This window comes from Perca fluviatilis, chromosome 8, assembly GCF_010015445.1.
Source record: "Perca fluviatilis chromosome 8, GENO_Pfluv_1.0, whole genome shotgun sequence".
Classification (NCBI taxonomy): Eukaryota; Metazoa; Chordata; class Actinopteri; order Perciformes; family Percidae; genus Perca; species Perca fluviatilis.
Window position 1 is genome coordinate 34784329 of NC_053119.1, and position 27542 is coordinate 34811870.

Here is a 27542-nt window from a genome sequence, read left to right on the forward strand (position 1 = left end):
ACACACACACACACACACACACACACACACACACAAACACACTTGGTTTCCTGTTGTGAGCAATCTTGGCAGCGGACAGGTGACAGTATGCAGGAGTCTCCAGGTGCCATGGGTGTAGATGGCAGCTACGCCAGCAATGTTCCAGCCTTTCTCACCAAGCTGTGGACCCTGGTGGAGGATCCAGATACCAACCACCTCATTTGCTGGAGCGCTGTGAGTCAGTCCTCAAAACTTACTAACTTACAGTACATGATACTGTAGAAATTCTGTGAGGAATGTAATTTTCAGTATACAAAAAAAAAGAGATTATAACGTAACTCTTAACCATCAACGTCTTCGTAAACACACTTTTGTGTCCATCATCTGCCTTCTGTTCTCTGATAAGCAACAGCACATTTAGATCAAATGATCAGCAAGTGTTAGCTTCTGTATCACACAAGGCATATAATAAGCCGTAACTAGGCACCAAAATGTCACATTTTCATGTGACATGAGTACGACATCTTTAATGAAAATTATACACATTATTCACAGGGCTCGTTTCAGCAACAACAAGCAAACAACAAACTTTTTAGGGATAATAAACTTGAATAAAAAAAAACAATGCCTTTACCGTTAAGCCTAGCTAACGTAACTTGTTTAACCTTGCTAACAAAACTGCTAAAACTGCTAATGTTACTTCCATATCTGTTCAGCTTGCTAACTAGCTGCATTTAACGTTGACCCTAGGTAATGACTACTTGTTTAACCGGTGCCATGTCATTTCTCCGACGCTCCATTGTTCCAACCTCTCAATAACCCAAAAAATTCCCTTTGGTCCTACAGCCCACTAGTCCGACGTCCACCAGCGATATTACGAATCCCACTATGGCCACGCCAAGACCCACCCTTCAATAGCGTTTATTGGCCAGAGGTCCATGCTTACGCAAGGTATAACGTAACCCCATTTGTACAGGTCCTATCCCCTGACCAATCGGCTATCCTAACCTTAAGCACTTGAGGTCAAATGCCTAACCCCAACCAATTGAGCTGCTTCGTAGGGCGGGTCTTGGCGTGGCCATAGTGGGATTCGTAATTTCGCCACCAGCGGGACGTCAGACTAGTGGGCTGTAGGACCAAAGGGAATTTTTCGGGTTATTGAGAGGTCGGAACAATGGAGCGTTGGAGAAATGGGCAGTCCCCGTTTAACCTTGCTAACAAAACTGTTACTTCCATACCTGTTTAGCTTGCTAACAAGTCACTAGTTTAGCATGCTAACTCAAGAAGCAGAATAGCCCCAGAGGAAAAGAAAAGCTGTACCCACGGGTTTAATTTGTATTTTATAATATTCTAATATGAATATAGTTTATCATACAAACAATATAAATTAATGACACAAAAGCCAGTTGATAAAGCTAATGTTTTCTGGCCTGTGCTTTGAGGGCAGCTTGTTTTAAAGTTGCACTGCCCTGATTGTAAACTCCTGGTAAGTTGTGGTCTAGTAGAGGGAGGAAGCCTACAACAGTGGTAGAATAAGTATTCAGATCATTTACTTAAGTAAAAATGCAGAAGAAAGTAAAACTGTCAGCTTAATATACATAAAGTATTACAAGTAAACCCCTGTGAATAATAGGTCATTATAGAGGTAGTTTGCATTAATGTGTACTGATGTAGCTGGATATGTTGGAGCTAATGTAATGACCTTATGTTCGGTAGTTTAGTCCAGTGGTTGCCAACCTTGGGTTCGGGCCCCCTTAAAGGGTGACAAAATAAATCTGGACTAGGAAAGAAGAGTTTGTTTTGTTTTTTTGTGAAATATTGGATCATTTTACCTCTTCAGGCCTACAAGTATTTAAATAAAACCATTTGAGAAGTTTAGAGGGGAAATCACTCTTTGGCGGAACTGCTGGCACCTTGTAGACACCTGAAACGTAGAAGAGAAAGGGGCCCAGACTACTTTTGTAAAAGATTCCAAAAAAGAATGGTATCATGTAAAATCCTATTTCTTTCTTTAATTAACTCTACTTTAGAGTTTTATCTGAACACCTGTGCCCAGCCTGTCTGATGAGGTAAAATGGATTAACAGATTCACACTACTACTTTACAACAATGTTGTATTTATGAAGAGTTCCTAAGGTTTTATAAATTATTATATTATTGGTTGGTTAACCATTTATTATTGACATTTTACAGTATTCTACAGTAATAAGCCATCACAATACATACATAAAAATCCCACTTTTTGTGTTTGTCAGGTTGTGAGTCTGCATTCACTGTAAGCGTGGGGTCTGTTTAATTGGTTTGTGTCCTCTGCAAAAGTAGTGTGCTTTATTTGGTGTTAAAATGGCATTGTGATAACCACACTTACATTCTGCTATCAATTCAATTCAGTATATTTAAGAAGTGGACAGTGCAGATGAATAAAACACATAAGTATACATTGGTTAAAAATGCCAAAATTAGCAAATGGCTATTTTTCATCTGTGGTCCTCTGACCTCAATGTTAAAAGGGCTTTTTAAAATGCAAATAAACAAGAAAATAGACAACACAAGCAGAGCAGAACTTAGCACGAAACAAGACACAGCACAGAGCCAAAATGATTACCAACCAAAAAAAGCACAAAGAAGAACATCATTAGCATTTCACTTTTGACCTTTGACCCAGAGTGAGCAGCTACTGTACATGTTCAGTTCTGTGAGAAAATATAAGTAGTTAATCACTGTATAATTATTTTCAAAATGTATAATTTTTGTGAGTGAATTTTGAAAGCGTTGTTTAGATGAAAACAGAGACCACACGTGGGTTTTCTGTGAGTTTATCTCTGTCCTCTGGAATGAGTTGTGCAGGATCGATGTGTGTCACAAAGACCAGGCTTCGGAGATGAACGGGAAGATGACACCTTCTCGGTTTTTCTTAAGTGGACAAACACACAGACAGATGCTCTTCAGTCCAGGGGCGATTCTAGGATCAGACTGAGATCAAATTTAGGGGGGCTTGAGCCCCTCTAAAAAGGGTCTAAAATCGCCAGTGCTTCAGTCTCGTGACATGTGTAGTTAGAGTGTGCAGCATCAGCTGTTGCCTTGTCAGACTATTAGTAGGCAAGTGAGCATTACCACATAAGGTAACAGCAACGTCTCCTTAGAATTGTCTAAACTTTATAAATTCCCCACCTCTTGTGCAAATGGGTTTTACTATCTCCCGATGTAAAGAATTTACAATACTTTACGCAATACTGATTTTCAGAGTAAAACAGAGCTACTGCAGTTGTTTGGTAAGACTGTAACATTGGGAGAGAGAGCATGACTCATCACTCACAGTGAGAGAGAGAGAGAGAGAGAGAGAGAGAGAGAGAGAGAGAGAGAGAGAGAGAGAGAGAGTCTGCTTGATTGGCTGACTGAGCTGAATTTGGCTGTTGATGAATAGATCATGCGCTCTGGTGAAAATATATTACCTCCTTACAAAGCTCCTTTCATCACTTAGGTAGCATTATTTCACACAGAGTATCCATGTGGTGACAGCTGGTGATGTAGAACATTATCACCGACAAACTCAAGTTACTAGGGGTGTGACGAGACACCCAGCTCACGAAACGAGACGAGACACGAGATTGGGTTCACGAGATCGAGGCAAGATGAGATTTTAACACTATTTTACAGAAAACTACAATGAAGAAATAAGACTGGAAAATGGTCCTTTATACAATCGAAAGTCCCAAAATGAAAACAGAGCACTGAAAGGTTTTGCCACAAACTCAGATAACTGGCTTCTCTCCTGTATAACTAACAATTACACCGTTACTTATTCCATATGTATGGTGGAGAGATCTCTCTTCACTCAGAGAACCAAGGTTACAACATAACTAAGAGTTTTCTGGCAGTAGTTGAGACCAAATGTTTTGTACTCGAATTTGTCATTGTACAGTAGACTGAGAGAAATAAAGCTTATTTTACTATTGTTTCACACTGATTGCGTTCTAAAGCACAAATAAATGACCATCAAACACTCAACAGATGATTTTTGTGAGGACAGATGCTCTTTTCTCCTCCTCTGCATTTTATGAATTGCAGCAATAAACAAGGAAGTAGGCTACTCTAGTATCGATTTATGACCATTATAGGACGAACGGAGAACATTTCTCTTTGTTGTTTTTTTTCATTAAAAGTAAAGTTAGGTTTTGCTGTCCTCTTACGGACTCATTTTAACAGAGATATCGAGTGGTCTGCGCGAGACAGCACCACAGTAAACTGCACGCTGAGGACACGTGTGTGTCTCGGCCAAGAGAGAGAGAGAGAGAGAGAGGGAGAGGGAGAGAGAGAGAGAGAGAGAGAGAGAGAGAGAGAGAGGGAGAGAGAGAGAGAGCGGGGTAGTCTAACGTTCTAACGCTGGGTTTTACAGGCATGTCTTTTCTTCCGTTATCGCTCTGCAAAAGTAAACTCGGAGTCAATTTTGGGCGGGGGATCTTCTATGCTAATTTCAAAGCTGCTGCTCTGCGCTTGTTTACTGATATCGCGAGACATATTTTACCTTGACAAGAAATCTTGTCACGTTTAAAGTTACATGGCGACTTATTGTGACTTAAGCTTATTCAGCGTATCCCCCAGAGTTACATAAGTCCATACATACCCTTCTCATCTCCGTGCGTGTCGTAACTCTGTCTGACGGAGTGATTAGCGCAACACCTGAAAAGCACCGTTGTTACTCTCTGCTCCACGGGGCTTCTCAGGTGCTGCAAGCAAATCACTCCGCCCAGGTAGCAGAAGTTGCAGTGCTTCGCCTTCTGAGAATATAGTTCCCAGTTTGTATATGTTTATAAGATGGCTGGGTCTCATGTGACCTTGTTATTTGTACACGCTGTGACTATACAAATCATAACATGTAAATACGAAAATGTTGGCGTCATTTTGTCGCTTATTGGGAGAAGTAGGCTAGATGGAGCCGGTTCCCTCCAGGATCTGGGCTAAACTAGGCTAGCGGTGGGTGCGTCAGACAGAGTTACAACACGCACGGAGATGAGAAGGGTATGTATGGACTTATCTAACTCTGGGGGACACGCTGAATAAGCTAAAGTCCCAATAAATCGGCGTGTTCCTTTAATCGTGGGGACGAGATCTCGTCACACCTCTACAAGTTACATATTTCATAGTTTCAGTATTAGAGGACATAAAAACAAACATTTTGTTTCTCATACCAGTAAATAATCAGTGAGATTTGTATGTCACTGTACACTTAGTGTTGATGAGCAAATGAAATGGCTGCAAAAGTGCTCTTTAGAATCCAAAAAGGGTAAAAATGACCATGAAATGACAGCATAATAATCTGTAATCTGCACAAAATAAAGTCCCCCTCGCCCCTCTGCTGGCCCCCTCTCATTCAGACAGATTTCCAGCCAAAGAGAACCTGGGCGGGCCAATCACAACTGTTTATCTCATGTGGGGCGGGTTTAAGACAATGACCGTCAGTGGAGCGCCATGCTTGAATGTAATTACCGAACATACTTACTGGACGTAACTGGCTACCTCGGTCCAGTGCAACAGACCAAGCTCACTAAAACTCCTATCAAACCATAGACTGTAAAAATAGTGAAAGTAGCAGCAGTGACGTCACCCATTGGTTTGTGGACTGCTGTTTTTAAGCCTTGAGTTTGGCAATTTAGCTGTTGCACTCTTGGTTTTTTGAAACCGGACGTGGTGATTTTTGACAACAGGGTGGAGCTGGGGAGGATGACACGGCCAAGACAGTGTTTATGGTTCCATTGGCTCTGCGCTAAGCTAAATGCTAAAGAGGGAAAATTGCTGATTTTCAACCCTTCTGAAGCAAGTCATCCAGTGGAGATTTACCGGCAGGCGACCAAAATGTTCCAATTAACTTTGATGTGAAAACTATAAAAAATACAGTGAGAGTACAGTCAAAGTGAGACGAAAACATGGAACACCCAAAACAAGTTAATGGCTATTGTAATGTACACAGTGCCATGGATAAGCATTGCTAAGCCTCTGTCCTGATTGAAAGGTTGGCGTTTAGCCACGCCCTAAACCATGCCCTGCTTTATCATCAATTTTAAAATACATTGGACCAAAATGAACATCATGCTGTATTGAAGAATACTTGAAACTAGCAATTGAGACCATAAACTCATTCTCAAAATGTTGACTGAGGTAATAAATCAAGTGAGAAGTATTTTCCCCATAGACTTCTATAGAAAAAGACTTAATTTCGTAACCATTGAGTCGCGCCCTGCTGGAAATTAGACAGAATGCAGATTTAAGGCATGTCCGCATTGGTTTCTTTGACTTTTCAGACCCGGAAGCTTCGTCCATCATTATATTTACAGTCTATGGATCAAACTGTTTTAACTAGGCGGTGCTGATCAAATATTAATCAAGCTTCTGTTACTGTATTGCCTATTTCTTGCCTAAAATGTTTCAGAAACATATTTTAGTGTACTGTTTAGCGGTAATTTAGAAATTTGTGACCCTTCTGCCATTTTTTTCCTGCTTCAAAACGGACCAAGCATCGCCCCAACTTTCATGTGTCACTCAGTGCTACATCTTGCATTTGCTAACAGTTAGCTATTTGGGACCAGTCTATTTCCAGGAACAAAAGCATTCATTTCTAAAGTTGCATTGCTGATGCATAAAATGTCTTGAGTTTGCTACAATAGTACTTCTCCGGTCTCTCTAGTCTCTCTTTCTTCATCTGTTCTTCTTCTCTTCTTTTTAATTTGACTCCTTTCATTTTAGTTTGAATATAATATGGCAGTTTAACAGATAATTTCTGCAATTTTGATGATCAAGCACGCAGTGCAAAATGGAGAAGAGGCTGATCAAATTAGGTTGAAATAATTCTCCATTTTACCAAGGTCAGAAAGGTCTTCACTTAAAGTGAGGTACTGTATGTACTGTAGTACATCACGTTTTTATCTAGCAACAGCTCATCCCTCTATATCACAACACTAGGCAAGCCTTTATGGGATGCTTCACACTACCTTTACCTAAAACTAATGCCATAATGAAAACTGTAATGTATAGGGCAATGTCAAATTGGAACATATTACCACTGCATTTAAAGGTCCAGTGTGTAACATGTTTAGTTGTTCATTATCAAAATCTGTGTTGCCCGTTCACAAACTTGTCCTTTATCATGAATATTTACCACCACCATCAATTCCAAGTATTCCTTTTGGCTTGAAATTTTACATTTGCATTCGCATGAACTGGGGTAGATGGTCCATATTCATGCGCCATCTTGAAATACGTTAGCCGGTAAGGGACATACAGAACATACTGCTCCGCCTTTCGCGTTTTCGCTGTCACATGATAAACTCACAGGTGCTGCTAATGCTGCTAATGGGTATCGTAGATTCCCGGCCCCGGCAAGTTTGAAGAAGGAAACATGTAGGACCACACATATTCAAAATCCTAATTTCAGGAACAGGAGTCATCTTCTTTGCCCCGAAAAAAAAAAAAGGATATTGAAAAGAGCAAAGAGACCGGCTTTTTGAAGCATGAAGGCCACCGTAGCTGTAATACGTACTTTGAACTGGTGGTGCAAGAGAGTTGATTGCGATATATGAGCTCAATGCTAGATGGGAGAAATTCCTACACATTGGACCTTTAACACAGATTACAAGTGAGATCAGTTTTAAAAAGGGAGTAAAATTAGCAATTAGTCAAAGAGAAATCATCTTAAATGCCATGATATTGGGGATGTGAATGTGAATTAATGTACTGTTGTTTACCTAAGTGTGAACGTGTCCATTTGTTAAGTGTGTTGAACATTTGTTGAAAGGAAATGTGAATGTATCAGTAGAACTATATTTTATTGTTCATGTGGAATTATTGAATATATACAGTAGTTATATACAGTTTATTGTATTGATAATATGGAAGTATTAATGTAACGTTTACTGTCTTGTTTTATCTTTTGTGTGGACCCCAGGAAGAATAGTTGTTACTTCCATAACAAGTAATGTGTTAGGGTTTCAGAGGCTGTAGGACCCAAATGCAGAGACATTTACCAGTAGTAAAGCTTTGTGTGAGCTTTGAGGATTTAATAAACAAATAATAAGGTCCATACTAACAAAAGGTGTCCCGAGAACAGAAGGCAAATCCAAAAATAGGTACAAGCAGAATCCCCAAAACAGGAACAAGCAATCCACTGACAAGGACAAACGAGAAACACCGAACAGCAAACAATAATCATAATAATCAGACAAACAGACAGAACAGAGACTAAATAAACCAGGTAACGAGGACTAACAAGGGACAGGTGACACTAGGCCGGGCAAACAGGTGAAACAAATAAGACAATCACAAGGGCAGGAAAACTTAAAGACAGGAAGTAAAACTAGACAAGACAAGGTAGAAAACAGATTTCAAAATAAAACAGGAAACAGAAACATACAACCATGACATAATGGGGATCTTAAATAAATAAAAAATAACAAAAAAAAAAATTATATATATATATATATATATATATATATATATATATTATTATTATTTTTTTTTTTTTAACTTTGATCCATCATTTACAGGCTCCGGGGCTCTGTTTTGACTATAAATGTTCCCTCTGTTGACAATGAATGGGATATGAGCAGAGATGTTGTAAACTAACTACACTTCCTGATTGTTCTCAATTTCAGTCCGGGACAAGTTTCCATGTGTTTGACCAGGGACGCTTTGCCAAGGAAGTTCTGCCAAAGTACTTTAAACACAATAATATGGCGAGCTTTGTTCGACAGCTCAACATGTGTGAGTACACTCATCTTGTCTTGTTTTTCTTGTCTTCTTTGTCTTCTCTTCTCTCAATTGCAGTATGTGTTTATACTTTGTGTGTGTGTTTGCTCTTGTGTGTGCGTCTAGATGGTTTCCGTAAGGTGGTGAACATTGAGCAGAGCGGTCTGGTGAAGCCTGAGAGAGACGACACAGAGTTCCAGCATCTGTACTTCCTCCAGGGACATGAACACATGCTGGAACACATAAAGAGGAAGGTATGGACACACACAGAAAAATGCACACACACACACGATGTCCCAAAGGCAAACTGACCAGAAAGTCTTTTAACCCTTGTGTTGTCCTCTCGGGTCATAATTGAAAATCAACATTTTTGTTTTGTTTTTGTTATTGACACATTTTCTGACATTTTTGTCTATTTTTCACTAACATTACTAACACCAACTTATTACCACTAGTTTTTCTCATATTTTTGGAATTCATGGTCAATAAATGTAATTTATGGGAAATGATTCCTAATTTGAAATTATGAATTATTTGGACTAATATTATGTTGATGGATAATCACAGACGTGTGTATGTCAAAGTTTAGTTAGGAGGCTGTTTTGAAACCATTTAAATTTTTTCAAATGCTATAAAATTGAATGCCCAAAATTCAATGAAAGCAGTGATCAAGTACTTGCAATTGTTGGTAACTTGGTAGTTTTATCATTTTAAATAATCCAACATGATGCTTTGTAATGTAATCAGGAGTAATGCATCGTCTACCAAAAGACAGAAACACGATCTTTAAAAGTGGAATTTCGGACAAGAAACGTAAGAGTGAACCAAGCTAGCAGGAGCTATACAGGCTAGTGGCTCCCCATTGACCCTTTGTGGGCAGACAGCTCGGTCTTTAGTGGTATCTGGTCATTCCCTGCTGGTCTATAAGTCAGGTGCCACCGCAGTAATGGTGGCTTGTCTAAGCTGCCGCCTAGGACCTGGATTTGTTCACAATGATAATGCTGCTCTCGCTTTGCCAGACCTTTTTTCACAGCACTGCGGAGGAGGGTCTGGCTAGTCCACACAGCATTCCGGGATGGGAGAAAAACGTGCTCTGGTTTATTGGCATTTCTTTAAACCAATCACAAGCGTCCATGTTGTCAGGTTTCAAGTAATGAGTTTGTGTCCAAACAGCAGCGGAACGAACCAAACTGCGTCCAGTGCATGTGACGGCCGTGACTGTTCGTTCAGAACAAAAATGGCAGATGTGATAGACGTGATTTTTGAGGAAATGTGATGGCATTTGAGGAAAACTCAGGGGATCACCAAAGTCATTAGGGTTCATCCTCTGGGGACCATGACTGTCCGAACAAAATTGTTGGCAATCCGCCCAATAGTTGTTGAGACCAAAGTGGACAGACTGCCATCCCTAGAGCCATGCTCTTAGTGTGGCTAAAAACTCCACTGAATTTCTCTGCTCACAAACAGCAGAGGGAATGCGTGGTTGTATGTGCTGTATCTGAGTATGTTACCGAGTTAGGCTGTACTGTGTGTTCAGGTATCCATAGTGAAGAGTGAGGAGACCAAAGTTCGCCAGGAGGATCTCAGTAAACTACTGTATGAAGTCCAGCTTCTCAGAACACAACAGGACAACATGGAGTGTCAGATGCAGGACATGAAACAGTGAGTATAGAGATTTTGTATCTATAGATCCTCAGGGACCTCAAAAGTTCCACCTTCAATTTATTTTGATTGGTTGTATATTATTTGGTTAATTGCAAATACACAGGCCCTGCATTATAACATTATCTTGAGACCCTGTCTTGTAGAGGGACCTTAAGTCTAGACCTGGATTATTTTGGTTAATATTTTGCATATGTTGAATAAAATTGCTTTCCATTAAATGACACATAGGAAACCCAGGATCAGGTAGTATTCAGGATTACTGGTTGGTGTCAGGCTGTCTCAGTAAATATTATAATCTGTGTGTACTGTATTCTTCTAAAACATTATCTCACCAGTACCTGAAACATGATGCTCTCACCAACACAGCCCCTTGTGTAGTTTTAATGCAGAGCTGATTTCCGCTCAATGGGAACTTGGAAGTGACAGAGTACATGCCCAATGCACAGAGTGCACATGTGACGGATGGGGGCCAAATGGGGCCCTACAACACATTTCTGCCCCTGGGCTCCCCTACAGTTTAATGTGAATATGGTGTAAAGGTTATGTACATAAAAACAAAAATTCTCATGTCAGGTCAATTTGACACATTAGTAGGGCGCAGTCGGCACAAAATATTTTACAAACAGATCTCAAAAACGTATTTGATTTCACATTTAAATTTGTCCACTGAGTCATGGCGTAACAATTTTGTAAAAATGAAAACCTTAATGGCAAAGATTCTTTATGTTTTGTGAAGAAAATACAGTCGTTATGCCTTATACAGTCGTGATGCCCCCACCCCCTTTTAATCATAATTTAGGGGGGAATGTGAGAAGAGAGAGATGTTATTCCTCTTGCTAAGTTGGAACAAAACGCCCAGTGGATGAACTGACTTTTTTCTCTAGAGGCTATTGTTGCTCAAAATAGCTGCTGTGTGTCTATTGTGTGGTGGAGCTGCATTGTGCTCTGTATTGTGCTAATGCGAGGAGAGAATGTTCACCTGCTCACCTGACTAACACACACACCAATAACCACATTCTTAGAAAGGATGACCAGATGTGTGCTTGTGCACATGTTCGGCCGTGTATGTAGGCGTGGACAATGTTCTCTCACAATATATTCCGACACAGACTTTTGTCTTTAGTATTTTGTGCACACATGACGAAAAGAAAATCTCCATTCCTAAAACAGATGGAATGGATTGAGCTGCTGCAAAAGCTGTGCAGAAAGAGAGAGAGAGAGAGCTCAAAGCTGAGTTTTCAAGCTCTTTTTTGCCTCAATTCACTCTGAAGGTTGGACTGCACTTGCACATCCTTGAAAGTCTTGTAAGACAATCCTAAAAACACAGACCTGTCCCTCCCAATATCCCAGCCTGGGACTGCTCTCCAGGCATATGCTTGTGACAATACTCTGAGTAGCTTACTAGAAAATTAGGTGGGGCAATAGCAGCTGAGCAATTCGCACCTACCATACTACCATCACACAGTGGAAAAAGCAAAATAACTGTTAGGCTCTTCTTTACATGTCTCAACAAGATCACACGTGCACCACCTTGGGGTGAGTTTTCTAGAGGTAGCAATATAACTAAAATAGTGTATAAACACAATTGCTGTGTCTCAAATCGTGCACTTCTGTACTTACTAGGGCTGGGAGGATTTTCTTTTGTCCCGATTTGATTCTTTCACGATACATTGGCAGGTGAGAGGGTGGCATCTTTATTAAAAACTTCCCAGAAACTGGACCTCTAGAATAGAGTGGCGATGTCCCTCACTTTCCTGTGGACCACCATGGGAACTTATTTCGGAAAAAATATGTACGGTAGCGAACGGCGTGAGACAAATAATTTTTTGATCCCGTTGGAATTGAGCCATGAATAACACATATAATGTTTGAAAATTTAAAAGATAATTTTGCAAGTCAAAAAAGTCTCAGTTAGAAACTCTACTCACGCCAAAGTCGCATTTGTGACGTCTTGTTGAAGCTACCATGCCTTTGTTTCGTACCAGGACAAAATGTTTCTCACAAGCAACAGGTCTCGCTCGTTCTCTCCTTTCTTGGCTGTTAAAAAGACGCTGGATACAACACATTAGGTAAGATAATGTTACATAGGTTGTGTAACATAGCTAACTTAGCTAGCTAGCAAGCAAGCTGGGTAGCAAGCAAGGTGACGTAAATTGTGTGAGACGAGATATATAGTTCGGTTTCACACAAAATTGAAGTGGTACTGCGACAAGCGGTTACTTTCTTGACTTGCAAAATCTTTTAAATCGAGGAACATCATATGTGTAATTCATGGCTCAATTCAAACGGGTCAAAAACTGATTTGTCTCTCCCCTAAGGTCCCATCAGAAAAGGAAGGGACTTCACCTCTGTATTCAAGGCCAGAATTGTGAGGAAGAAAAGTTTTGGAGGCTATTAAACTGTTGCAATGTGTGTGTCAATATGTCAATCACTAGGAACAAAATATGTACTTATCCAGATTCTTGTATTAGTGCTGATCAACTGATTGCCTATAAAACAAGCTACTTCAGATTTCTAACCAGGTGAAAATGGAAATAACTTTTACAAGGATTCTTCTATCTATCTATCTATCTATCTATCTATCTATCTATCTATTTCCTGCTTCTAACATCTTCCTCCTCCTGTGTGCAGGCAGAATGAAGTGCTGTGGAGAGAGGTGGTCTCACTGAGACAGAATCACACACAGCAACAGAAAGTCATGAACAAGGTAAGTCTGTGTGTGTGTGTGTGTGTGTGTGTGTGTGTGTGTGTGTGTGTGTGTGTGTGTGTGTGTGTGTGAGTGTCAGTGTGTGCCATAAACAATAACTTGTATCTGTGTTGAAACAAGTGAAATAGTGTGTTCTTCAATGTGCAGAGTGTGTATGTGTACATATACTCATACTCATTAAAGGTATAATCCAGAGGTACATTTCAGTAGTATTACCACTTCTTCTGTTACCTACCACTACTACTCCTACTGTTATAAGTGATCCAACCAGCCAGAGAACTGCAATTGTGTGAGATATTGGTCTTTTTACCTCACCACACTTACAAGTCACTTTGATTTTACCTACAAAACATAGATCAGATAAACCTACAAAATATTATACATTATTATAGATAAAGTAAGATTATTTGGTCATACAGAATATGACAACTACAGTACTATATAAGATCCATACATCCAAAAAGAATCCCAAAAGGTTCAATGTGTGTCAGACCCTTATTTTTTTATTGGAAGATCATTAAAATGTTTTTATAGGATGGCACAGGGTGGGTTATGGTCATACAACTTATTTCCCTTTTCCTCTGTGTGTGTGCGTGCGTGCGTGTGTGTGTGTGTGTGTGTGTGTGTGTGTCTGTGTGTCTGTTTGTTTGAGGACGATGCTGATTCATGTTGTGCTTTTTCATTGCCAGCTGATTCAGTTTCTGTTCAGCCAGATGCAGTCGAACCCACCCAGCACTGTGGGCCTAAAGAGAAAGCTGTGAGTACATGCATGCACGCACGCACGCACGCACGCACTCACTCACTCATTCACACACACACACACGCAGGCACGCACACACGCACTCACGCACTCACGCACGCACGCACACACACACGCACACACACACACACACACACACAGTGGAGCAATCAACAAAAGTGAGACAAACAGGGCCACAGTGGGGCAGAGGGAAGGGCTGGCTCAGCTGACAAACTGAACAATCTAACTCAACAAGCACTGTGAATGGAGACAAGTGCTGAATCAGTCAGTCAGACACACACACACACACACACACACACACACACACACACACACACACACTGACTGACCCACGCACGCACGCACGCACACACACAGTGAAGGCAGAGCAGAGTGCATGACCCTGCTACAGCCTGTGTGTAAAATGCTGGTTCAGCTTCATGTTTAGGCCTTGCATTCCATTCCACCGTCTCCTTTCCTTCCACTCCATTCCTCTTTTCACTCCCCCTCATCCTGAAAAAAAAAAAAAAAAAAAAAAAAAACAAAAAAGGCCAAAAAAAAAAAAAAGGGGCTTTGTGATGTTTTTTTAAATCAGCAGCAAATGCTATTGTGTTCACAATAACAATGCTAACATGTTGATCTTTACCAGGTACAATGGATATTATGTTCACCATCTTAGTTTAGTGGGTTAGCATGCTAACATTTACTAATTAGAAGTTCAGTTGAAGTTGATGGGAATGGCATTAGTTTTGCAGGTATTTTACCATTTCTAAGGCCATGCTGCTAGCATGTAGTATTCATATTCAATGTCACTTTTCTATCATGTTATCGAGAGAAATGTATGTGTACCAACAAACTTAGCTCTAAATGTGCAGTGTACAAATTCCATAGAGAGTTGATGACCTTTCGAAAATGCTGTCATGCATTTGAAAGTATGTGACAGCAACATATAGCATCAACAGTGATACACAGTAGTGATACACAGCAGTGTGGTGAAGAAGTGATATACGCTACACAAAATGACCGTAAAAGTACCGTGCATCTAATTTTACGCCGCATGGCAAACGGGGACGAAAAAACAACTGGATAAACTCTCATCTCGTTCATCTAAAATGCATGTTTGAGGGGTTCACATGTCAAGACTTTCACTAACATTAGTCTGGAGAGCTAATTTACCTGTTGGGCCACAGTCTAAAAAAAATGACACCACCCAAACTAGCAGTCAGTCCAACCGGCAATGAGATGTTGCTGTTGTAACGCTAGATTTGGTTTATCAAAGACCGTAGCAAATCAACACAGCGCAGAAAACAAGAACAGCAAACGTCAGATAGGTCGGACCACCGTGTTTAACTATATAGCTATAAAAAGTACAGTTACAAGTCAACAAGTTTGTCGATTTCACATATCTCCGCAATTCAAATCAACTGTTAATTGCCTACCCTGGAAGTGATTTTAGCGCAAAGTCACGGTGATTCGGTCTGCAAAGCTTCCATCTGCAACAGGTTATATTCATTCATTAATTAGTACTCTGATGATGATGATGATGATGATGATGATGATGATGATGATGATGATGATGCCCTGCTGTGATTGACTGCCGATGTGTAATTGATTGAAAACAAATGTCTCTAGGCCCTTAATGTTGGACGATGGCTCTCCCAGCCCTCCTGCCTCCAAGTTCAGCCATAGTCACCCAATGGAGCCCATGCATGAGCCCTTCTACATCCAGTCGGTGAGAAAATATGAAAGTGATCCATTACCACTGTGCTTCATAACCCCTAAAGTCCGGTAAACATGTATCAAATGAGATTATCTATATTTGTGAGGCTTTACATATCTGTACCAAAAATGAATGTCCTATAGAAGTGTCTGTGCTCTGCAGCCTTTTGTCAAAGAGACCATTTTGTTGGGAACTATAATAAGTAAGCTACCGTGCTGCTGACCTTCCACATTTAGCACAAATGGCACTGGCAGCCACATGCAGTAAACACCAACTTTAAATTTACTGGCTGGCCTTTCTAATTGCTTGGCCATGTTTACATTTGTTCAGTTGATTTACCACACACCATTTGTAATACAGAAGTTATCATTCAGCATTCCGACTTTTATTTTATCTGTTCTTATGACATGGTATATCCACTACATCACAGCAAATATATATTATCTGGACATCATTCTTCTTTAACCGACTGCCATCAGTCTAGATGTTATGTTATATCACCACTAGAGGGAGGCAGTGCGCAGTAACACATTTGGAGGGCTATGTATGTGCTGTGTATGATTATAACAGGCTGTACGAACTAAAGCCCTGGATTGAAGCGAATTGACAATTTTTTTATGCCAGTTTGTAAAGTTTGTAAAAATGATCACACAAGCGACACACACTGCCCATACAAAGGCAGAGAGCAGTAACTACAATAGCAGGGAATCTTAGATTGATGAAGTGCTGAGCAGATGGCAAGGTTGTAATGCTTTCATTTGATTCATTTTGAGGCAGTTTTTTTACCCCCGAATGATTTAAATCTATACCTTTAATAACAACACATCAAATAATATAAATTTCATCAAAGTCAAAAGCTGAGCTGGCAAAGCTCCTCTACTAAGCTAGGCTTGTTAGCCAAACCTATTTAATTTAATTTAATTTATACTGTTTATTGATCCCCAGTGGGGAAATTACAATTTTTAAATTTTGTTTAATTTAATTTAATTAATTTAATTTTATTTATTTATTTTATTTGTTTGTTTTTTTTGTTGTTTTTTTCTCCTCTCCATTAAAACTAGATTTAGCTACTAATGGTGGATATCAACCTGAATTACTGACAAGATATTGGTTCATCAAAATAAATATTTTTTAATTAAAGAGCGAGCTAGGGAGGGGTACATTAAGCTTTAGCCAAGGCTAGCTTGCGGCTACTGTATCTTGCCATCTTGCTTTAACTTGACTCTGTTGCTTAGGCTGTCTAGTTGTCTGTTTCTCTGTAAGAGTGCAGTAAGTGCGACGGTGGGTTTTTATAGCCCAGATATTATCAAGCCACCGTTCAGTGATTGCTGCCTGGGCCGCTCTACATAACCATAATGCAGTAACTGCACAGCTAAAGTGCAGTTAGACTTGGTTTTTAGCTCCATTTTGTAGTTACTGCAAATGGTATTTGCTGTTTTCATGGAAATACTTTCATGTGCCACATTCTTTTTATACGGTAAAACAAATCCTTTGATTGTGGTTTTAGTCAACAACCAAATTCTGTATTTATTGTGTTTTGTAGGACAGTATTGGCCTGCTGTGAATCTGTATTAATTGTAAATGAGCAAAACTGTGGGCCTAAAATGAGAAAAAAAGAGAGTTTTTACTAGAAGAGACAAGAGCAAACACACATCACAGTCATCTCTTCTTCTTCAGCCTTCCAGTGATACCGCTTCTTGCTCTACTAGTGGGCTCACAGGAGGACCAATTATATCAGATGTTACTGACATGTCTCAGGCCAGTATGGCCCTCCAGATGCAGCCTGATGAGACTAGGTGAGTGATGCAATATACTGTAACATTACTAGTTCCCATAAAAGTAACCCCCACAATTAGCTCTACAGCTATTGCAGCATGTAGGATTCTAGGATGTTGTGAAAGAGGTCATGGATATTGGATCATAAAACTTGTCGTAGGCAATGTGTAGCATGAAACAACAGTCTCAAAATGTGTTATATCTCTATCTCGAGTAGAGCACAGTGAGTATGATGAGGAAGTTGGTGTTTATGCATCAAACTGATAGCGGGCTTATCTGATGGAGATGAGCGTGATAGAACATGGCAAAGTGAACAAAACTAACCCTGTTTCAAGGTTTTCTTGACCCACCTAATACTACTGTAGTTATCTTTTGACTCACAGTTTTTGACTCTACCAACAGGGAGAAGTGCATGATGCTAATCAAAGAAGAGCCAGTAAGCCCAGGAGTGAGAGGAGGAGGGAAAGGAGGCAGCTTAGGGGGAGGAGAGGCTGTAGCGTTGACCTCTTCCTGTGAGGTGTGCTCCTCAGAACCTCCTGTTCTCCCCGTCGCTATGGTCCAGTCTGTCCTGGAGGGCAGGGGCTCTGTGGCTTCTATGATGGAGAAGAGGAGCAAGAGACCTGCCCTAGACAGGTAGTTGCTCAAAGTAGATAGGCAGACATACAGTAGAGACTTCAATGTACACAAAGATGTTTGTAAAGTAATGCAAGCAGTGAGCAAGGGACCCTGAGTGTATGTGTTTATATATTACATATGAATGTGTGTGTGTGTGTGTGTGTGTGTGTGTGTGTGTGTGTGTGTGTGTGTGTGTGTGTGTGTGTGTGTGTGTGTGTGTGTGTGTGTGTGTGTGTGTGGTGTGTGTGTGTGTGTGTGTGTGTTTGTGTGTGTGTGTGTTTGCAGAGTGGAAGTTTCAGATGCAGTGGAGAATGTGGACATGAGCCTGGAGGAGCTGCAGCAGCTGCTGCTCAGGAGCCATCAGCAGAGTACTGTGGAAGCTGGGACCAGCGCTGTTATGGATGTCAGTAGATCTGTGCTATACAACTTGTTTAACTGCATGTAGTGCATGTGTCCAATATTTGAAATTTCAAACTGGTAGTTGTGTCTGTCACTGCTTAAACAGCCAATGAGTTGAACTGTTCCTTCGTATTGACCTACACTGACAAATGTTTTTCTCACTCCTGTTTCTCTCTCTCTCTCTCTCTCTCTCTCTCTCTCTCTCTCTCTCTCTCTCTCTCTCTCTCTCTCTCTCTCTCTCTCTCTGTAGCCCTTCAGTTTAAGCCTGCCTCTGACTGAGTGGAACTTCACTGAAATGGAGTCCAACCTCAAATCAGTAAGTTATAAAGTGTGAGAGCTGCACTTGGACAGAGCTTGGAGGAGGAGGATTTCAGGAGTAACCTGCTTCTTTTAATCATGCAACGTAATGGCATCTCCTATGCTTAACTACTTTACTGTTATCCCAAGATGTATATGACACTACAAGTATTACATTGCCTATTGAGTCTAGTTTTAGGGAGGAGGTGTTTAAATCTGCATTTACTTTTTTTGGCCACTTGGAGGCACCGCAACAAGCTGTAAGCACAACATTGGCATCACCTTATAAGGTTGATATGGTGAATATGTTTCAACCAGTTGCCACTTGCCCACATTCAGCAGACACAGAGCAAAATTATGATTAATTTGGAGTTTTGTTTGTGTCCTCCTGGCAAATGTATGTCACATATGCACTAGGGCTGCACGATGTGAGAAAAATATCTAATTGAGATTATTTTGATTGATATTACGTTTGCGATATGATTCACGATATTGGAGGGAATTGTATTTTTGTATGATTATTCTTATTTTCCTAGAAAAATATTAAAATAAAAAAAAAATTAAATGATTATAATGTGATTTTTTTCAAGGATCAAAACAAAACTAAATTTTTTTCTTTCTTTAGTCTGTAGGATACAACTTGTAGGCTGGAGCATTCAGAAGTGTTTGACACATGTTATGCTTTTAAACAAACATTGCAATTTGGATATTGCAGTAGTCCTTATTGCGATTTTGATAAAATTGCGATTAATTGTGCAGCCCTAATATGCACCCACTCCCTTTACGTCTTTTTTTGTCTATACCAACTCCTGAGAAAAATATTTTGCGGCCAGACATTCAACAGCTACTTGATAACTTTGTCTGTCTGTCTGCACAGCTTGAGACTGAACCAAAACATCAACTCATTTAGAAGTTTTTTACTTATGTGCAGCAGACATCTCCCTAAACCACAGCACATTCTCACTCCCATCGTGTAAAATACGGACACTTGGTCAGGTGCCTTTGGCGTTGTTATTGACGCTAAAAATCTCCTTTTGCATCCGATCTAAACGTGCTCTATCTAAACGCGCTGGGTCGGGACTATTGTCGTCACTTTTGACACAGTTAGGTTTAGGGAAAGATCGATGGTGAGCATATAAAAGGTGTGTTTACGTGACATGCGGGACAAGAACGGGACAGTTTCACAGGTGGGTTTAGGAACCAACTGTGAAAGTCCTGTGCTGTTTGACCCATCCACCACCCCAACCAACCTCCCCATGCATAATTTCGGTCTTTCATACTACGTGCTACCGCTGTCGCTCTTGATAATACGTCATCTTCACTCGCCGCGGAGCTGCTGCTCTGCCCGGTGCGTTCCATACACACGCAGAAGGGTGTTTATTGCGTTGTATCTGACGCTGAGAGCCAATGACCAAGCGTCCTATATTTTAGGAGTTGGGAGTGAGAATGGGTTGTACGCCACACCATGCCTGGTGGGTCTTCATCTTTTCAGGTTGTCCAGAGCAAAAAGAGCACTGTCTTAGAGGTTCATATTTGTATTTTGTGTTTCTACTAGAAAATGTTTACATACTTTAATGTCCATAAAAACACTTTTTATTTGTCTTATACTGCCGAAAAAGCCCAATCTGCTCTGATTGGTCAGCGTTTCTGGGTCTCTGCATCCATGGATGTATAATAAGAATACAGTGTTGGCGGTGGGCCCCTGTTCATTCCTATGAGAGTTGCTCAGTAGCGCACTATGGAGTCCATAGAGCAGGCGCACTAGAGACTTCCGCCGGCTGAGTCGGCTACTTCTGGTTTAGCGCCCCAACTTGAATAGGGATTAAAGGATTTAATTGTGCGTCTTTTCTAGACTTTCCAAATGTTTTTGGACCGAATGCATCAAATTCTGATTGTGATACGAGTCATTTTGTGAGGGGTGTAACGCTCCAAAAAAAACATATCCACTGATTTACAGTTACTCTTTCGCCATGTAAGTCTATGGGAAAAAGTTCGTTTTGGGCCCAATTGCAACACGTGACAGACCAGGAAGTTGTAATTCCACCGTTTGGCCACTATGTCAAATGGGCTTCAAAGCCTGTCGCACTTCCTTGAGGGGCCTGCTCTGCTCTTGCTGTCTCTGTACTACTGGAGTATATAACAGGACTCTGTGAACAATCACCAATAAAGGCTTCTAAACCAACTACTACACAACCTGACATGTTCCAGCAGGAACGTGATCTGAAATTGGGGAGAAATTAACATCTGCAACCAAGATTACAGGTTTCCCTGTAATTGTCCAGTGTGACTCTTAGATTCAGGATCCAGTACAATACAAACAGGGGCATTGCTAAAAATTCTGCCCCCCACTCCCCTCTTCAAAGTTTGCTAGAAAAAAATCAATAATGTCGCTGAAGTGCAATTTTCTGTCCACCTTGCATTGAATAGAGAGGGTGAGGCTTTACATTGTCGGACTCACTGTAAATAGTCTTTCATGCGGTTGTGTAAAGCTCTCCCACCACCAGCAACCATTGCAGAAAGAGCACAAAACAGCCTGATAGTAAACAGCACCTCTCCAAATCCTCTCTGCTTTTTAAAGATTGCATTTAAGAGCAGAGAGAAGTTAGGTGGGAAGTTGGTGTTATGAACTCATAAATTATTTTGTTTGGTAGTGAAGATTTGTTTGCCTGTTAAGCCTTATGGAATGTGTCCTTCTTTTAATGATGCCCAAATCTGATCCACTGATCATTAGGGGTGGGAATCAGCAGAGGCCTCATGATACGATATCATCAAGAAATTGATGTCACGATACGATATTATTGCGATTTTAAACATATTGCAATATTCTGGGATATATTGCGATTTATTACCTTATTTTCCCAGTTTCAAATTATGTCCCCATATACATTTCTCAGTTTGTTCATCTCACTTCAATTTTATTGCTGCAAAATGGGATAGTCAAGCAGACAAACTGACCAACACATATATAATAATAGATCGATACTTGGCATCTGTGTATCGTTACAGTATTGACACAGAAAATATCGCAATACTATGCTGTATCGATTTTTTCCCCCCACCCCTAATGATTATGCTGTTGTAAAATGTACCACTGTGTTGCAAAATACAATCACTGAACTCTCTTGAACTCATCTTTGGCCGTCTCATCATGATAGCCATCGATAAGATTTGAATGGCACTCTTTTAATTACGTCAACTCGTTGCGCCCTCTTCTTCTGTAATGGTTTATTGGCACCTGACTGGAGAATTAGCTCCACTGTTTGTCTTGCCCAGCTCCATATATTTGCTCCTCTCTCTGTGTCTCTCTCATTCTATTTCTCTCTCGTTCTCGTTCTGTTCTCTCTCTCTCTCTCTCTCTCTCTCTCTCTCTCTCTCTATCCATCTCTATCTCTCTTTATCCTCAGTTCCTCATTACTGCAGCTGTTTCTCTTCCTCTCTTGTCTGACTGGGCTACACTTGCACCAGACAAATATACCCAGCGAGAGTTGTTGACTAGTTAATGTAGCTTAACAGAAGCACTTTAATGCAAGAGGATGTGGTGGATGTGCTTTTGGAAAATAGCCACCTGGTCTATGTGGGTTTTAATCATCCCTGGCCACATTGCCAGATGACCACAACCAGGGCTCTTCACCTATATTAGCAACAAAGTGGAGCAAAAAGCGCTGTGTCATGGGTCCGGTGGTGAACTTAATGTTGTTGGTGCATTTGTTGGCAGCCCAGCTTCTGCATGAAGGGACAGGACTTCTAACATCACATAACCATTACATTCTGCTGAACGAACACATGATAAAGATGTTGGATAATAGATATCCAACTTATACATAGCACAAATGTTCTATTGTTTGTTATGAAATTAAGATTTAGGGTTAAAGTATGTGTGCATGTGTTTTTTCCTTCACAGTACATGTTCCAGAACCAGGAAGCGGAGGCTTTTCCAGCTACTGGCTGTCAGGAACAGTGATCGATCTCGATGGTCTTTTCTGAAGGGGAAGGTAACGAGCCTGTGACTTGATCTGTTAGTGAAGTGGTCAGTGTTACAACATCTCGAGCAAACGGATCTTCCTAATCTTAGTTAAAGGATAGCGATATTCATATTAGATATTTTGTATGTCAACAGATCTCATGAAAACACCTTAACCAACAATGTGTTAGTGTCTTTAAATGCTTTCTGACTACAACAGCCTGTCTGTGGAACTTCGCCCAAAGCCCATTGGTTTCTCCTGAAGTGAAGCAGGGTCCAATGGTTTCCTACTGTTTCGAAACAATATTTAAAAATGGGTCATGAATATATTCCTTTCCTTGCTATTAGGACTTTTTACATGTTTTCACATAAATGTACAGTTAGTTGTGACAGCACAACCACAACTCTGGGAAACTTGATATTATCGTTACGTTTAGGGCTTCCAGAGCTTTGTTTACCCGTACATATGAAACTCCAGAGACTAGCGCTAGCCAGCCAGGCTAAAGGTAAAGTGGAAGGCCTACCTGTCACCTGGCTCCACTGCCACTTTGTCTTCCAACCAGCTCCGTCCTTAACCGGCATCGATTACCCTCGATGCTCCGGCATTTGTAGACATTTAAGACGCGGACAAAACATTAACGCAACTTGATGGGGAAAAGGAGGATTTGTTACGGCATTTAGAAAACACATGGCTTTCTTCCCGACTCTCTCAGTCTGTCCTCAACTTTCGCTTTTGTAAACTCTGCAGTTAAGGCACACCCATCTCAGCCTGGCGCTAGGCCAAAACAGCCAATAGGAAAAGACATAGTCTTCCACTATATTGACAAATGGAGGCGTCCAAATGCCCCAACGGAGCGATCAATGCGCCATTGCAGCCAAGTAACCTTCCGGTAATAGCTTTTTTTCAGGCTTCTGAATTGGCAACATGCCAACATCTTCTTCTTTGTATGTTTGGTCAACATGGCTTTAGGGTTAAGGTTATATCGCTGCCTGTTGGTTTGGCATGTTCTTGACCGCGCTTGAATGCCTTTTGTTATTTGAATTAATTTTTTTTTGAGAACGAAGGAGGGAAAAACCCTGTTTTCAAAAATACTTGTGTTATCATAAATAAAATAAATGAAATTGAATTGAATTATCACAAATACTGGTTCCAGCAGGAAAAGAGCACAACACAATAGTACAACTCACACAAAACCCGAATACAGTTTCGGAACACCGGTAGGCACTCCAAAACTCAGGCAAAGGGTTCACACCTGCCTTGCTTAGTTTGGTTGAATTAAACTCTGGAGCGTTTACCCCCCTTGGTGCAGTTCGTTTGAGCAGGTGTGAAGGCAGCAATCACACTGTGCGGACCGAAACAACCGGAATAGTCCGGATACAAACAAACTCTGGTATGCTTCAGTACGGTTTCATTTGTGGTAAAAATGTGATCCAACCGCGATCCGACTCTACCAGGTTGAGCTAAATGGCTCCTGTAGTCAGCTGTGCTTTATAATCTGCAATGTGGCAAACTGTAGCAGCTTGCAATGTTTCTCCCACAAAAAATAGACTGTGGTTAAGCTCGCCGTCACTCGCATCTCCGTGATCAAACCAGTTGGAGACAGACGGCGGAAAAGAAGAGTGAAGTCTCGGAGAGCAGAGCAGACGTAGTAACGTCACTCACAAAACAATGTCTGAAAAATGATTTCAGTGAAATAAACTAGTTTGACCATCGAGATGCAAGAAATATGCACTAGTCCAGAACACAGGACCTTCTTCCTGTATTTACTTTCTTGCTCCCGCCCTAGACACATCTGACCAATAAGCATGGTTTGTAGTGATGCATTTTGGTTTGCTTGGATTTTTCTCTGTGTGCAACGAAACCGAACAAATGCTCCACGTTTACAAACTCATCAACTGATTTGGACCAGAGCAAAAGAACTACAGGTGTGAAAATAGAATAATGTTCCAAAAAAAACACAACAGGGCTTTCACACATGCCTCATTTAGTTCAGCACACTAGAGTTCATTTTCCCTCTTGGTGTGGTTCGTTTAGCCAGGTGTGAATACAGCAATCGCACTCGGGTGCGCACCAAAAGTGGACCAAACAAGCGTACCGAGACCTCCTAAATGCATTTAGCTCTGACTTGACATTTACATTAACTCAGAAGAAACAATGTCTGGAAAAGGATTTCAATGAAATGAGCTGGTTTGACCACGGAGATCAGAGAAATATGCGCTAGCAGGACCTTCTTCCTGTATTTACTTTCTTGCACCCGCCCCAGGCATATCTGACCAATGAGTGATGCATTTTGGTACGCTTGGATTTCTCTCCGTGTGAAATGAAGCCTAAACCAAGGGGAATATGCTCCTACTTTACTAACTGAGTTTTTTTGTGATTGTTGCGGGCAAAAATCCTTGATTATGCGGCATGTTTTCTTAAAAAATGCAATGGAATATGCGGGATATTTATGCAATTTTATGCGTTGAAATTGCGGGAACTTGCAAAAATTGCTGGAACTTGCAAAAACTGCGGTTTGATGAAAAAGAGAAAAAAAAGTTATTCCCCCAACACCCTGCTTTTCGATGATGTTCACGTCGCGTAATTAAATCACTTCATAACGTTCCCATGGCAACAGGGAGAAATGGCTGCTCTTGTGTGAAGTAAACGCAACATTTTTCAATTTTCTGCTAAGACATACGTGACTTTTTTGCAACAAAAATGCGGGGATTATGAAATCATGCAAGCCCCGCATATTTTGCGCAGAAATCAGCAATTTATGTGGCGAAAGTGCACCGTATTTGAAAAAATGCAGCCCCCGCATAAATATGCATAGTTTGGCTGATTATGCATTGAATTATGCGATCGCATAATCGCGTTTTTCTGGAGGGACTGTATAGGTGTAAAAAACGCCCTAAGAAAACACAAGGAACAGTTTTGTCACGTTAGGAAGGGAACATTATATCAGTATGGAGAGGAGGGATGTATACAGCAACCAGTAACTGTACATATGGCATATAAGTATCTTATTAACACAGAATTGAACAAATCCAGACCTATACTGTTGTTTTCCTCATCCCCATTCCTTCATGTGTAACTATAGAGATGCTGTGCATGCCCGCAGACTTACCCTGTCATCTCTTCTGGTTTCTCTCCTCAGGCCACAGAAGCTGCTGTCCTCCTCATTATCGCATATCTGCATGGGTTTGATCCCACGGCCCTGCCAGGCTGTTTCTTACACGTGGCTTTACTTTCTTTCTTTTCCATTCACATACCTACAAAATGCAGCAATGAAAAAGCCTGTATCCTTATATTTCCTGGCCAGCTGACTGCCATTGGGCCTATCAGCCACCGGCTCTGTGGGCATCACCGCTGTCTGCGTGAGGAAAGACACTGCTCTAAGTTTTACATAGTGACCCAAACAAACCAGTGTGTTTTCACATAATAATATCTAGACTCTAATATAAAAGCCAGCTGGATGCAGACAGTGCATTCTTGGCTCCAGCACTTTAGTCTTTGTGTGAGAGGGAGTTCCTGCTTGTGGAAGTGACTTTTTCCTCCTCTACTGTATAAAGAATCTATTACAGCTGTACAAATGAATATTTTTATTATTTTATCCTTATTGCAAAAATATTGTATTTGTATCCAAGGAATCCTATCTTGGGGGGCAATGTAGCATACTGTATATTACAAGTTATGTGATTTTTTTTTTTCAGTCTGTGTAAGAGTGTTGAAAATGTAAGTGCTCCTCATATATTTCATGCATTTCAAATCACGATAAATGTGTTGAGATAGATCAGAGGTGTGTTAGCCTTCCGTGATATGAAAGGTTCTTCTAGCAAAAAATATGGATTCCAGCCACTCTAAAATCTGTTAAGAAACCTTTAGTTTTTTTTAAAACATATCACGAAAGGAGGTTTTACACACTGAAGCACCCATCTAATGTATCTTTGCACAGGCCTGACATGTAGCTAGAGACTTAGAGTTACTTCTCTTCTGTCCATTTAAATGTGAAGTTTAAAGGAAATATTAAAAGATAGACTTCTCATTTGACAAAACCATGAACACCACTGCATTTTTGCACAATCTGTATCACTATTTATATATAGTTATGACAACGGCTCATATATTTTCTGTTTGTAGATAACAAACACTTTGTTGCTCTACACATGCATGTCTAAAAGAGATACTGGCCTCAATAACAGGGTTTTCCAAAACTCAAAAGCAAAATTAAGACTTGGAGACATGATGTCTCTGAATGTTACTGCTGTTTTGATTTGGAAACAAAGGCCACACATTGAGTTAAGACTTGAGTGTGCATGGAACATAGAAAACCCTGATAGAACGTCAAGACAGTGGGATGCTACTTTTCATACTTTGTAAAGCAGAGAGAGAGAGAGAGAGAGAGAGAGAGAGAGAGAGAGAGAGAATACTCAACTGTCCAGGAGCCAGTCTTTTAAAAGATTACATTATGGTTGACTGCGTTTAATTAAATGTATGGTGAAGTGGTTACTTGAGAATTGAATCTGTTATAGAACCATGAATACCTGCTTGAAGAAATGCATATTAATTCTTCTGGATTGCTAAAGATGATCAATAACCATTCGATGTAAAATATTAGTCCTCAGCACTGGTTGCAGGCAACAGTTTAAAGGTTAACTTGATGCTAAAAATTCTTTTGGAAAAACTTCCTGGAGATGAGTTGAATCGTGCAATACTGTACAGAACTGTGAGAACTCATACAATTGCAATACATGGATGACCATAGGAATGTAGGAAACAGCAACTGTGAGTATTAATGGATAATGTTAGCCTGTGAGTCTAAAAGCCCTGCTAGCTCTTAACACTGGGTCGGACAAAATCTTCAACCTGTAGTTTCAGTTTTGGGTGGGAGCTCGTCAGCTACAACTTAGCCTCCGGCAAGGCTACGATGGCTCCGTAGCTACACCGCAAGCCCTTTAACGC

The 27542-nt window shown here is 40.6% G+C and overlaps 1 protein-coding gene across 1 annotated transcript; it reads left to right on the forward strand.

The window, feature by feature from the left end:
• On the forward strand, nucleotides 1-26992 carry hsf4 (heat shock transcription factor 4). Its single transcript, XM_039808028.1, has 13 exons — nucleotides 1-213; nucleotides 8625-8733; nucleotides 8845-8972; nucleotides 10256-10380; nucleotides 13015-13090; nucleotides 13780-13847; nucleotides 15462-15561; nucleotides 17227-17345; nucleotides 17728-17958; nucleotides 18226-18343; nucleotides 18590-18655; nucleotides 22538-22628; nucleotides 25738-26992. The coding sequence occupies exons 1-12, from the start codon at nucleotides 88-90 to the stop codon at nucleotides 22595-22597; spliced, it is 1326 nt and encodes a 441-aa protein (XP_039663962.1). The 5' UTR covers nucleotides 1-87; the 3' UTR covers nucleotides 22598-22628; nucleotides 25738-26992.
• The last annotated feature ends 550 nt before the right edge of the window (nucleotides 26993-27542 follow it).

Excerpts from the sequence above, each read along its gene's own strand:
- hsf4 (XM_039808028.1), top strand. The coding sequence starts at position 88 with ATGCAGGAGTCTCCAGGTGCCATGGGTGTAGATGGCAGCTACGCCAGC. Across the intron at positions 8,734-8,844 it reads TGTTCGACAGCTCAACATGT|ATGGTTTCCGTAAGGTGGTG; the intron begins GTGAGTACACTC and ends GTGTGCGTCTAG. Across the intron at positions 8,973-10,255 it reads TGGAACACATAAAGAGGAAG|GTATCCATAGTGAAGAGTGA; the intron begins GTATGGACACAC and ends CTGTGTGTTCAG.